The sequence below is a fragment of the Petaurus breviceps genome, unplaced genomic scaffold (genome assembly GCF_028583685.1).
Source record: "Petaurus breviceps papuanus isolate PSGF00001 unplaced genomic scaffold, PetGlider_PUasm1.0 208, whole genome shotgun sequence".
Taxonomy (NCBI): Eukaryota; Metazoa; Chordata; class Mammalia; order Diprotodontia; family Petauridae; genus Petaurus; species Petaurus breviceps.
This window is the reverse complement of record NW_027185852.1, coordinates 8655260-8668077: the sequence shown is the minus strand read 5'-3', so window position 1 is coordinate 8668077 and position 12818 is coordinate 8655260. Positions and strand designations below refer to the sequence as shown.

General features: G+C 47.8%; 1 protein-coding gene across 2 annotated transcripts in view; it reads right to left on the bottom strand.

Annotated features, from left to right (window-relative positions):
• Positions 1-12818, bottom strand: part of SLC35D1 (solute carrier family 35 member D1) — a 76955-nt gene that overhangs the window by 17526 nt on the left and 46611 nt on the right. Inside the window, exon 12 of one of the 2 annotated variants that reach the window (XM_069093392.1) lies at positions 2584-7569. The exons of the other annotated variant lie outside the window; for it this stretch is intronic. Within the exon in view, the coding sequence (XP_068949493.1) occupies positions 7461-7569 (109 nt within the window). The 3' untranslated portion in view covers positions 2584-7460. Of the gene's footprint in view, positions 1-2583; positions 7570-12818 lie in introns of those variants that run through there. 2 annotated transcript variants of the gene reach the window in all.

Here is a 12818-nt window from a genome sequence, read left to right as displayed (position 1 = left end):
GTGCAAGAAGCCCCCGAGCAGTCGCTAGTGGAGTACAAGGGAAACTGAAGCTCCTCCAAGGAAGGGGAAACAGACCACCTTGGAATGGATGGAGCCCATCTCCAGGCTGAGGACGTGTTCAGCCGTAGTTTTGCCTCTTGGGTCTGCCTTCTGAGGCCAGAGAAGCCTGATACAAATTAAACGTCCGAGTTCCTTCTGCCTGCCCTCTTGGCAAACACTGAAAGCCCTAACCCTGAACCTCTTGCCACCCTCCCCAGCGCCCCAGGCTGGCCTTCCCTCTGATGGCCAGCAGCACCCTCTGAAGTCCATTTACAGGAGAAGCAAACACCATCACTGAAGGGTGGATATGGATGGCCTGGTTCTGGAATCAAGGTCAGAAAAGGGCCCAAGATCTAGGGAAGGGGCTGTGGGAGCATTCTCCTTTATCATTAGTGAAAATGTGTAGGGCCTACTGATGTCACAGGGGACCAAGAGGGAGAGCTGGACCCATTGATGTTCTCAGGGAAAAGAATATGGGGAAAAACACTGAAATCAGTCCCAGCTCTGCCTCTTAGCACCAGTGTGACTTTGGCCAAGTCACTGAAGTGTAGATGCTGGAGGCACTGCAGATCCAGCGCCAGGCCTGTACTCAGGAAGACCTCGGCCAAGTCACTTGAACGTCTGCCTCAGTGTCCTTATCTGTGAAATGGGGATCCTAACACAAGCAGGCACTTTAACTTTCTTTCCTTTTATTAAAACATGAAAATGGTCATTGTAAAATAGCTCCCAAGGTGGTTCGAGAATTAAATACAGGTCCTGGCACAGAATAAGTGCTTAAGAAATACAAGCTTGGGACGGCTAGGTGGTGCAATGAATAGAGCACCAGCCCTGGAGTCAGGAGAACCTGAGTTCAAATGCAGCCTCAGACACCTGACACACTTACTAGCCGTGTGACTTTGGACAAGCCATGTAACCCCAGTTGCCCTCCAAAAAAAAAAAAATGCAAGCTTTCCTGTTTTTTAACCTAACGTGGCTTCCCAGCTCTACATCTGCATTTGAAGTCTGACTCAGCCTGTGCTTCTGCAAGGCACCACAGCCACGGAAGAGGCAGGGCCCATCTCTGATGCCCACAGCAGCTACACAGAGAAGGCCCCTGGCCAGTTTTCTAACATTCTGAATTAGCAAGGTCAGAGGAGGGCTTGGGGCGAGCTCCCTGAAAGCATGACTGACCAGTTCATGAATTGTGCTGAATACTGCCACAGGTTCCTCCCATGAGAGCTAAAGGTTAATTATGTAGAAAAAAATGACACCCCCCCAGGTGTCATTTATATCAGCTCCCCATGAAGCATCCAGGGTGTCCCAGGCACATTGAACACCCCTCCCTCTATTCTAAGACGTTAGGACCCACACAGAGGAAGCATCTGATCTATGTGTTTAAAAATTGACTTTGGTTGTTGGGTGGGTGGGTGGAAAGTACCCGCAGAAACAGGATCACAGTTTACGTGTAGCCCTCCTAGAATGGAAACTCACTGGGGGCAGGGACAGTTCTTCACTTTGTCTTGTATCCCTAGCACAGTGCTTTGTACATAGAAGGTGTTTAATAAATGCTTAAGGGCATAGCACCATAGATTCAGAATTGTCAGGGAGCTCAGATCATTTTTTTCAACTTTACAAATAAGAAAATGGTCCAGAGAGAGAAATCTACCCAAGATCACACAAGTAGAAACTAACAAAGCTGGAATTCCCAGCACTGCAGATTTTATTTGCTGCTTTGTGATCCATGGACCGAAGTACTGGACTGTTCCAAAGTTTGTGGCCCAAACATCCAGGAGGATGGAGAAGTCGGAGCATGGAACCTGGGGAAGCCACAACCAGCCTGATAGTCTTTTACAACATAGGATTTCACTGGAAGGGATCCCACCCCTTCCCTTCAAAGCAGGGAAAACCCGAGGCTCAGAAAGGCTCAGTGACCAACCAAAACATGTTGAAACATGGACCAGTCCCCAAAATGCATAAAATGGCTTGAAATTGATGGGAAGGGGGAGGGGGGAGGGAAAGTGTGGAGTTGAAAAGGGGTGGGGAGGAATTTGAGGGAGATCACAGGGACCTCAGAGACCCTAATGGAACCAACCCCTTCGTTGTGCTGAGGAAAACACTCCACCCGCTCCCATGACACAGTGCCAGCCTCTCCCCTTCTGACTCCAAAGCCAGGCTCCCTCCCGCTGCACCACGAATGAGAGGGAGAGGAGGGACAAGAAGAAGAAAAGGCATGCCACTAATGGGATTATGGAAGAAAACTGGAAATTATTTTTTGAAATTTCCTCAGCCTGATTTGGTCAGTCATGCCTGTGAAATGCCCAGGAAGAATAAGGGACTTTACTTGCTAATAGATCTAGGAACCAACTATGCCCAGCACACAGGGGTATTTGGCCTTCTCTAATTCACGCACAAAATCATAATGGTAGACATGGCCCAGGCCCATTTTTACTGTTATTGTAGCTCAGACAAAGCCAGGATTCCCTCCTCTTCAGTGCAGGCAGACAGACATGCTTCCCTTCTGCTCCATTTTCCATGGGTGTTACCCAAAAGGAACGGAAATGCACGTTTTCAGGAGAAAAGTATTTATTTTGAAGCCCATACAAAAATACTTAAGCAGGCACAGTAATTTTCTTTCAGTGACCTGATGTACAAATTTCTAGCCTGCAGTACCCTTTTTTTAAAAAAAAAAACACAAAAATGGTCATTTTTGCAAATAGAATCTATATTGAAAAAAATACTTCCAGGAGATCAACAGCATAGAAAACATATGATGGCATCCATTTTATTCACTTTCCCAGTGTAGACAATACCATCTGGTTTCTAGCACTGAAACAGGCATCTATTTAAGAACAAAATCATCTTGAAAAAGTTTCCAGGGATGTTAAATCTAACTAGTAATTCCTTTTAGGACAAAGATAACATTGCAGAAATCCTTGCAAATGTAAAGTGACACAAATTGCCAGAATGCAGCAGGCAGGGTTACAATACAGTTACAAGACCAAGGAACCAGACCTCCAATGTTCACCCTGAAAAGCTTTCCACTTTGAGCCCATGCTGGTTAGTTTACCTCTGTCCAAATGACTGCAAGCACATACCAGGTTATGCTCCCAAATGGGTCTAGGAAGGCAGAGCCAGTCCCCATCTGAATGGGGGAATGGACTCTTCAGATCCAAACCACCTGTACACTGGGGAAGCCAAGCCTCAGATTGTACTGAGGGGCTGGTGGGCTTCAGGCCCTGAGACAGCCCCAAGGAGTCCTTAGGACTTTTTCTCAGCTTCCCCTTTAAAAAGGCAGCTCAGAGTGATGAAGTCAAATTCTACCTCACACTGTGTGACTCTGGAACAATCACTTCCTCTTTCATCCTCTGAAGTGGGGATGTCTTCCTCACTGAGTTGTTGTGAGGCCCAAAAGGGATAATACCTGGGAAGTGCTTTGCAAACCTTAAAAAACTCTGAGCTATTATTGTGGATTCTACAGGAAGGGCTTACACCAGGCTCCCCACCTGTGAAGGGTCTGAATAACTTCCCTTTCTAGGTGCCAGGGTATTAGTGATTTATGCAGAGCAGAGCATAACCAACGCCCCTCCCGGTGACTAACAGCCACATAAACTGTTCTCCTTTTCCAATAACTAGCTCCTTTAAGATGCCCAAAGCCATTTTGTGCCCCACCCACCCTGTCTGGGCATCAGAGTTTAAATAGAAAGAGAAGGTGCCAAGCACCAAGCAGAACTGAAGTTCAAAGAGAAAAGCCAAGCTCCTGCTGACCAAAAAACACTGAATTACTGAACAGGAAGGGTCTATAGAAGGGCCATGGAATCATGCTTGTCTTCAATTCACATTCAGTTGAATACTCAAAAGGTCTCAGTGAAAAGATAGGGGAAACCATCCTCTAAAACTCTACAAAAGGAAGGAAAGGGAACTCTGGAGAGTGGAGTTCTGAAGACACAGACACATGGAGGGAAGGGACGTGGGGGCCCCCACCCAGTTTTCTAAAGACACTTATGTGGCCACACAAGGAACTCATTATGAAACACAGAGAAACCAGAGGCAAAAGTTAATAAGAAGAGGCAGATACCATGCAGTCCTGAAAACCAGAATGAGGGAAGGAGGCTGATGACAAAGTTATAATGAGTTTGAATTGAGTTTGTTGCTGTAGTTCATTTGGGGCTTTCTTGGCAAATGTCCCAGAGGAAGCCCAGAGATGGGAGAAGGCCACTGCTCAGGAGGCAGTGATGAGGCCAGCTGATGGACAGCCGGACGACATGGCTGCTGTGGTGGCTCTGTGATTCTAAGCAGCTCACCCTGAACTCGGTGGTCAGCACTTAAAGGCAACTGAAAATGGCCTCAGATTCATATTTGCAGAGCACAGGCCGATTCAAGTATAATCCAAATCGGATTGACCCTGTCCAATGGTTACAGTGATTGACTCGGAAGTTCAGAGCTTTGCCCATGGCACACCTGAGCCTTGTACAGATCCCTGGCCAGATCTGTGCCTCAGTTTCCCACTTGTAAAATCTGCTAAAGGAGTAAGTGAACAGGTCACAACCTAGACATTCTAGAAGGCACATATATTTTCAGTTCTGGTACTTCCCATTCCCGAAGCTATTATCCCAGTAAAATGACCCAAATGTGCACATGGTAATTTAATCCACGTGCCTCCCTCCCCCCTACCTATTGCTACTCACGTGGGTCACAGGAAGGAACAGAGGGACAAAAGACCTGTGAATAAATCAGAACTGAAACACAGGTGTTGCCCTTCCTATGTTCCCACCAAACCAGCCAGTGGTCAAACACGAACCCAATATCAACAGAGACTTGTTGACTGGTATGAAGTGGGTGAGGGTCCAGTAACCAGGGGGATCTGGTGCCAGAGTGTGGTGTGGAGCTTATAATAGGGCACAGAAAAGCCTGTGACCCTTCCTAGCTGGGAAACTAGGTCTCCACAGCTGCAAAGTGGGATAAGAACAGCACCTGCTTCCCAGGGTTGTCAAGTGCTGGGCAGACCTGAAGATGCCCTAGAAAAGTGGGCTGTCATCATTACTGCCCTACTTCACTGAGGACCTAGACTCCAAGTATATACATACCACGACCCCAGCCCAGCCCCAACTTCCCATCCTCCTCCTGCTGCAGGAGTAGCTGCATGCTTAGACAGAAAGGAGGTTCTAGAAAAGACCCCGGACAAGAAGCTGAATCCCAGAATTTCAGGATTGGAGGGGCTCACAAAGGTCACCTGGGCCGCCCCATACCTGGACAGGAATCCTTATGCATCGTCTCTGAAAATGAGAGATCCAGCCTTCCCCTCGATTTCTTCCAGACCAGGGGACGTGAAGCACCTGAAGGCAACTTATTGCACTTGGGTGGGGGGGGGGGCTCTAATTATCAGGAAGAGTTTACCTATATTAAGTCACAACCTGCCTTCCTGCATATTCCACCCTCAAATACTCACATTCTCTCCCTAAGTTTTCTCTTCACCAAGATGAAACTTTAACATTTTTTTAACTGTTCCTCATACAGCATGCTCTCCAATCCCATCACCATCTTGCTTCCCTTCTCTGGAAATGCATCAAACTCACAGAATCTTCAGATTTAAAGAAGGAAGGGCTCTCTGAGGGCATCCAGTCCAACCCTGCCATTTTGTGGATGAGGAAACTGAGGCCCAGAGAGGTGGTTTGCCCAAGATCTACAAAGGCAGTAAATGGAAAATACATGTCCTCTAATTACAGACCCAACTTCTTCCCAAGCTTTTTGGAAAATCTAGAAGCTTGTAAAATTGGTCAGCTACCCATTGTGAAAAGCTGAAGGAGAGCCTAATACATATGGAGAAAATCCATTTACCCAGAAGGCCAAAGGTCACTCCAGCCATAAAGAATGGTACCTTCCTCTATAGGCTAATGAGCCAGCACCACAGAGGTTGAAGTGGGGATGCTGGCCAGATAGCAAAGCTCCCCAAGACAGGCCATTGCTCCAGACAGATTTCAGGCATGACTCAGGTAATATCAGGCAGAGAACAGGGCCATGTCCTGTTATAAGGCCAAGAAGTCTCACAGCTGGTTAAGCTGAAAGGAAAATCTGCTTCACCAGATCTCAACCTCATTGAATCTTTCATTGACAGTTGGAAAAAACCTTAGCAAGCACCTCATCCACCTCCCTCATTTCAGAGGTAAAGAAACTGGGGCCTCCAGAGTAAGGTCTGGAACTAGGGCAGAGGTCAGCAAGCCACTCACCACCCACCACAGCTTGTTTCTGTACCGCCCACAAGCTAAGAATGGTTTTCACATTTAAAAATAATCTTATTGGATTTTAGACTTTAATTTAATTTAAAATTTAATAATCTTATTATATTATAAAATGTAAAAGCCATTCTTAGCTTGAAGTCTGCAAGAGTAAACAAGATCACTCTGCTAGGGGCTCCTTTCACTGGACTATGTTGCATTTCATCAGAGAGACAGAGTGGTGGCTGCACCCCCGCGTCTGGCCTCTCTGGGTGGACACCTACAGGGAATAGCTCAGGACAATCTTTCCCCTCAAATCACAGGAAATTAGAAACAGGGGACTCTGACATATGTAATAATGTGATTCAAATGAAAATCCCCAAGGGAATAAGAGGGGAAGAATGGGCTTGATCTGACTGTCCCCACTGGGGGGGGGGGGGGTATCTACTTCCAAGTTACTTACAATAGCCTGGGTTTGCCAGACCACGAATATGGCCAGCTCCCTCAGGGCTAGCCTGAAGGATAGCTCCCATCCCAGCATCATTTCCACAGAGCACCCTAAATGAAGGGATAAAACCTCCAAGCCTAATTCCCCCCGCACCCAGGACTTTGAAGAGCTGTGGGATATAAGCCATCCCAGCTAGCACATGTTTTCTCTCTCTGTAAAGAGATCATCCTTTAAAGACAGCAAGAAACTGAGAATGTAGTGACCAGGCCCTCAAGGTGGGAAACAGGAAGTGAAGGAGGAGAATTCCGAGAGGAGCTGTCAGAAAACCCTGCAGCACGCCCAGCTGCACTCAGCAGAAATCAAGGGCAGGCTGCTTCCACGAGACACTCCCAGAGGCTCTCTGCCTAGCAGAGGGTCTGACCGAAGCAACCCTGTCGCCAGGGAAAGAATGAGGAGAAGGAGGCTAGATGCCACTCACTGTGGACAGAGATGCCCATAGAACAACATGGAGTCCCACGGCTGATGGAGGGAAAAACAATAAATTAAAAGCCAGATAAGTCATCTTCCAGTTCGGTTATAAATTAATGCAAACTGCAGATTTAAAATAGAATCAATCATAAGATTCTCTCATCATAAACATTTTAAAAGGCAGCAATCTTCGGATTGTACAAGGGCCTGAGGACTGAGAGCTCACTAGAACCAAAACACCCCAGCCTTTACAGCAGGTCTCCGTTGGCACTGCCCGCGTGCAGGGTTGACCGCTCGAGGTGCGTGAGTCTCGCTCACACGGCGCCTTTCCCTTTAACGTCCAGCTTGCTGCTTGTCTCTGACTGTTTGCTCAGCTGCTCTTCTGTGAAAGTGATGTAGGAGTATACCAGGCTCCCAGCAATACTGTGGAGAACAAAAAGCGTCTGCAGTGACTGAGGCAGGAGAAGAGCGTGGATCTGTGGAGCCTTTACGCTCTGTTCATAACAAGTACCATCCTGATTCTTTACAGATATTAACCGTTGCTTAGGACAAAGGATGAGGCAGTGAGGTTAGGCCATAGTGCATAAAGCACCAGACTTGGAGTCAGAAAGACCCACCGTCCTTGAGTTCAAATCCAGCCTCAGACATTTACTGGCTGTGTGACCCTGCACAAGTCACTTAACCTCCGTTTGTCTCAGTTTCCTCATCTGTCAGATGAGCTGGAGGAGGAAATGGCAAACCACTCCAGTATCTTTGCCAAGAAAATGCCAAATGGGGTCACAGACAGTTGGAAAGGACTAAAAAATGACTGAACAGCAGCAAAGGCCAGAGACAGGAACTGGCATTTCACAGGCACTCCATATATAGATACAGGTCAGGCTGGTACTTCCTCTGCAACAGCATCCTAGAAAGACACCCAGGGTCCCCCAAGCTCTCTGTGTCAGAGGCTGGACCAGGGTCCCCCAAGCTCTCTGTGTCAGAAGCAGGACCAGGGTCCCCCAAGCTCTCTGTGTCAGAGGCTGGACCAGGGTCCCCCAAGCTCTCTGTGTCAGAGGCTGGACCAGATCCTCCTGATTCCATGGCCAGCTCTCCCCATTCTAACAAGCATCAAGTAACGCTGCTCTTAATTTCAGAGGCAACATGTTTTAGTAGACCTCTGAGTCACAGAGCCCAGAAGCAGAGGTGCCTCCTCAAGGACTGGAGGAAATTCTGAGGAAAGATCTGTTCCCTCAAGGCCTCCAGCCCGACTTCCCCTACAGGTGCCTGGTGGCCAGAGATGTGACACCTCATGTTGTGTGGTGCTCTGTTATTTGCCATTTTCTTATCCAGATATTTTCAGGAACCTCAATCCTGCATCAGGCACAAAGAGGAGGGCGTTTAGCAGGAAGGAGACACGACTCAGAGTAAGGCAGAGAGCCTGGCCCACTGCCTACAAGTTAGGAATTTTCCTAAGCAGGGCCTCGGATCAAGATCGAACTCAGACTGTCTGGACTAAAACTCCTAGAATCGGCAGAAGAGGGAACCACATCGACCTTAAGGGGCCGTTGTTTTGCTCCTATGTTTGACCTGAGCTAATCATTGTGCTCTCTCCCATAGAACAGCAATTCCTTGAAAGCTGGGACAGTTTCGGGTTTTTGCCTCTTGTCTCCCACTGGCTTAGGGCACAGACTGCACTTGGTAGAGACTGCTGGACTGACCGAGTGATCTCTAAAAGCCAAAAGAGGCACAAACCAGCTCTGGCTTTAAGGCGCTCACTTCCTACCAGAGACACTGCGCATCTTCTGTGCCAGTGACATTCTAGGTCTCTGATGGGCACAGACCACGCCTTACACAATGCAATAATACTCCCCAGCACCCAGTAAAGTGCATACTCCTAGTGGGTCTTCAGTGTTTACTGAATGAAAAAGTGAATATGAAAATAGGGAAAGGCCTTCAAGCTAACCTACTGGTCCCTCTGGGAAGAGAGCCGGATCCCAGCATCAGACAAACCTGGGCCAATCAGAGAAGTGCCATTCTAAGGGGTCTTACTTAGTATTCTAAAGAGTCTTCAGTGGAATGTTTCTTAGCATTCTAAAGAGTCTATTCAGCATTCCAGAGGGTTTCCTTTAGAATATGACTTAGCATTCCAACAAGCTCTCCCCAGAAGGTTCCTTAGCATGCCAAAGAACCCACCTTAGAATGGTAATTCACAAAGCAGGGTTTCCAAAACCAAAGCCCCAAACCAGCCCAAAGGAGCCCCAGGTCCTACCGGGGCTGGTAGGTGGTTTTCTTTCTTTAATATATCCATTCTGATGCAAGCTCCTTCAGGGGAAGGAATGTCTTTTCTTAGTTCACTAAATACCTTTGCAGCTTATTTATACACACACAAAACCAGCCCTTGAAGTCCAGTTAAGGAGCAGGGAGCTTACATCAGAGAGACCCAGCATAGAGGGAAAGGTTTCTTTCTCCACCAAGTAGAAGTGGGGGGGGGGGGGGGGGGGGAGGGGGGGGGAGGCGGGAAAGGAGGACCCACCCCAAGGATTCTAGGGAATGCTTCTTGGGACTTGCAGCTCTGGATAAAGGCAGGAGGATGGGTCAAGCAAATCCTCTCTCCAAGGAAAATTCTAGTTAGGGAAATTCTCTAGAATGCTAACAAAAACGCTGGCTGGGAGATGGGGAGGGAACGGAGGGAGAGAAAGAAAGGAAGAAAACTCCAGCCTAGTTTCCTGTTTATTCTTTTGCTCAGCCTTGCTGGTCCACTTGAATGTTCTAAAGGGCAGCAAGGGAGAGTTTTTTTTTTTTTTAAGATTGCAGAAGCCCAGGGCAATGCCTGGCCATCCTAGGCAGAAGGAAGCAAGGGTAGCTGTATTGAAATGAATCTATTTAGAGCTGCAATTCAATTCCCTAACTTTGGAGAAGCCCAACCAGTGGATAGGGCCTTCCTATTCACTATCTCCAATAATGCTGGGAGACAGAAGGTTGACTGCATTTTAATACCTGGGTGTGACCTCAGACAAGTCTCTGGCCCTAAGCCTCAGTTTCCCCTTCTGTAAGTTGGTGGAGCCTACTCATTGGTTGACCTCTGAGTTCCCTTCCAGCTCTAACTCTGTGACCCTCGAAGCAGGGGATCAGAAGAGACACACTACCCAGAGAAACAGAAGACTGAGAACCAGAGGAGGTCATCACCCTACAGAACAGCCTGGAAGAATGGTTGATGCTTCTCAGAGCGTCAGGCAAAGGGACACACACTAAGGCGGCCTGTCCGGCCCCTCTTCAAGGGCAGGGCCAGTTTATTATTTTGTGTATGGTACACAGGAGGAACTTAATGCTTGCTGACTGGTGGACTCCCCCAATTATTAGTAACACCCTCCCTACACCAAATAACAATTTGTTTACTTTGTAAATATTTCCTGCTACTCATGTGGGTACATAGTGTTTCCCCCAGCAGAAAGGAAGCTCTTTGAAGGCAGGGCCAATTTAATTTTTGTTTTTGTATCCCCAGCACCTAGCACTGTGATTGGCACACAGTAGGTACATAATAAGTGCTTGCTGAATTGGATCAAAAAGGATGGATCTGATAGCTTGAATGAGGTGTCCTAAGCAAAGGATGAGGAAAGCAGCGGGGGTACAAGGTACACATTGGCTGGAAGGGAAGGACATGTGTTCAAATCCTGACTTACAACCCGTATGACTTTGAGAAGGTCACTTAATTTCTCTTTGGTTTCTTTGTCTGTAGAATGGGGGTGGGGCTGTTGGGCCAGTGGCCACTAGGAACTGCAGTGAATAAGCAGTGTCAGACAGGAGTCAGGAAGCCCTGAGTTCAAATCCTGCCTCGCATATTCATGAGCTGGGTCACTCACTGGTAAAATTTGAAAGCTGGAGCTGAGGTCCTCAGGGCCCTTCCAGATGTAAGTATAAAAAACTATGACCAAATGGCCTCTGAAGATCTCTACATCTCCGGATCTCTGGCGCTATGGCCTAGGTTCAAATATTGCCTCGCACACTATCTAAGGGATGCTGAAGAAACCATCGAAACCCTTCCTCGTCAGCCAAGGGGAGGGCTGGAGGGCCAGGATATCCTTGCCTGGTCTAAAGCTGGGATCTCATGATATCACATGCCGGCTAGGGAGTGAGGGAGCTCACGGCACCCAGCGGAGGGTGTCTACCAGACTCCTCTCCTCACAGCCAAAGAGTCCAGAAGACCTCAGCTCTAATCCAGCTCCAGTGCTATGACTGCGTGACCTTAGGCAAGTCACCCAACTTCCATTTGCCTCAATTTCCTCAACTGTCAAATGAGGATACAACAGCTCCAACGTCACAAGGGTGTAGCAAAGATCAAAGCAGTTTGTGTAAAGCACTTTGTAACCCTTACAACTGGATGTAAAAGTTAGCGATTGTTATTATGACTTAACCACCCCAGAAAGAGCTGTTCATGCCAAGGGTTCCCAGCCTGAGGTATGTGGGGACAGGAGAAGATGAGCAGGACTGAAGGGACATGGAAGCGACTGCTGCAGGAGCATCCTTGCTCACCCATAGGCTGGCCCAAAGGGAATCAAGGATCACAGCTGGAAAGGCCCTCAGAGGCCCATGGAAATGAGTAAACTAATCCAAGTCTGTGCAAGCAGTAACTATCAAGGTAGAATTTGAACTCAGCTCCTCTGCCTCCAAAGCCCAAGGTGTCTCCCCTGTACTCTCTCCTCCAGCTCTAAGGTTCTGTGACTCCTAGGCCATACCTTCTCTGAGCCCCAGTTTCCTTATCAGCAAAATGGGCTTCACAGCATTTCCAATATCTAACTCACAGGGCTATGTCACAGCTCAAGAGACCATGTATCTAAAAACCCTGCAAACTTTACAGCATTAAAGCATTACATCAATGTGACTTGTTAGCAGTGTCCTCCTCATTCCACGCACAGGGTCACACAGCCGAAGCAGAATGAACAGTATATACCAAACAACTGAGGAGAAGGGCAGCGACAAGCTGGGCAATCAGGGGAGGCTTCAGGGAAGAAGCCAGGGCTCCTGGGGGATGCGGCTGTGGTGAGGAAAGGGAGTGGGCTAGACCAGGGGGCAGCACAGTAAGAAAATCATCGGCTTCTGATTGGAGGATGGAGCAGAGACGTGAGAGAGTGGAGGCAGGGAGACCAGGGAGAAGGCCAGGTCAGTGTCCTGGTGAGAGCTGATGAGGGTGGCGGCCGAGAGAATGGAGAGAAGGCAAGGGAAGGTACAGGAGAGGGGTGTGGACAGAAAAAGGAGGACATTGAGGAACTGCTTAGGGCCGAGGGTGTGGGTGAGGGAGAGCTGAGGGTGAGCTGAGGCCGGGAACCCCGGAAGATGAGGATGGGCCTGGACAGGAAGAGGAAAGGGGGGAAGGGAGCAGGGAAGCTACTTTCAGTGTTCTAGGCAAACACCATCTTCAGCATCTGTTTCTCTTTTTTTTAATGGAGTGTGAGAAAAAAAACAGATCAATTTTTGCTCACTAAAAACTAAAATTAAGTTAAAAAATAAGAAATAACTGAAAATATAAAAATATGTATTTGTTACATCCCCCATTGGCAGTGAAGCTCCTTGAAAGCAAGCAGTGGTTGACTTTTATTTTTGCATTCCCAGAGAGTTGCAGAGTAAGCATTTAGGCCCTTAATGCTTATTGACCGGCTAACTGACTAAATAGACCGTACCATTTACAAACCTAGATT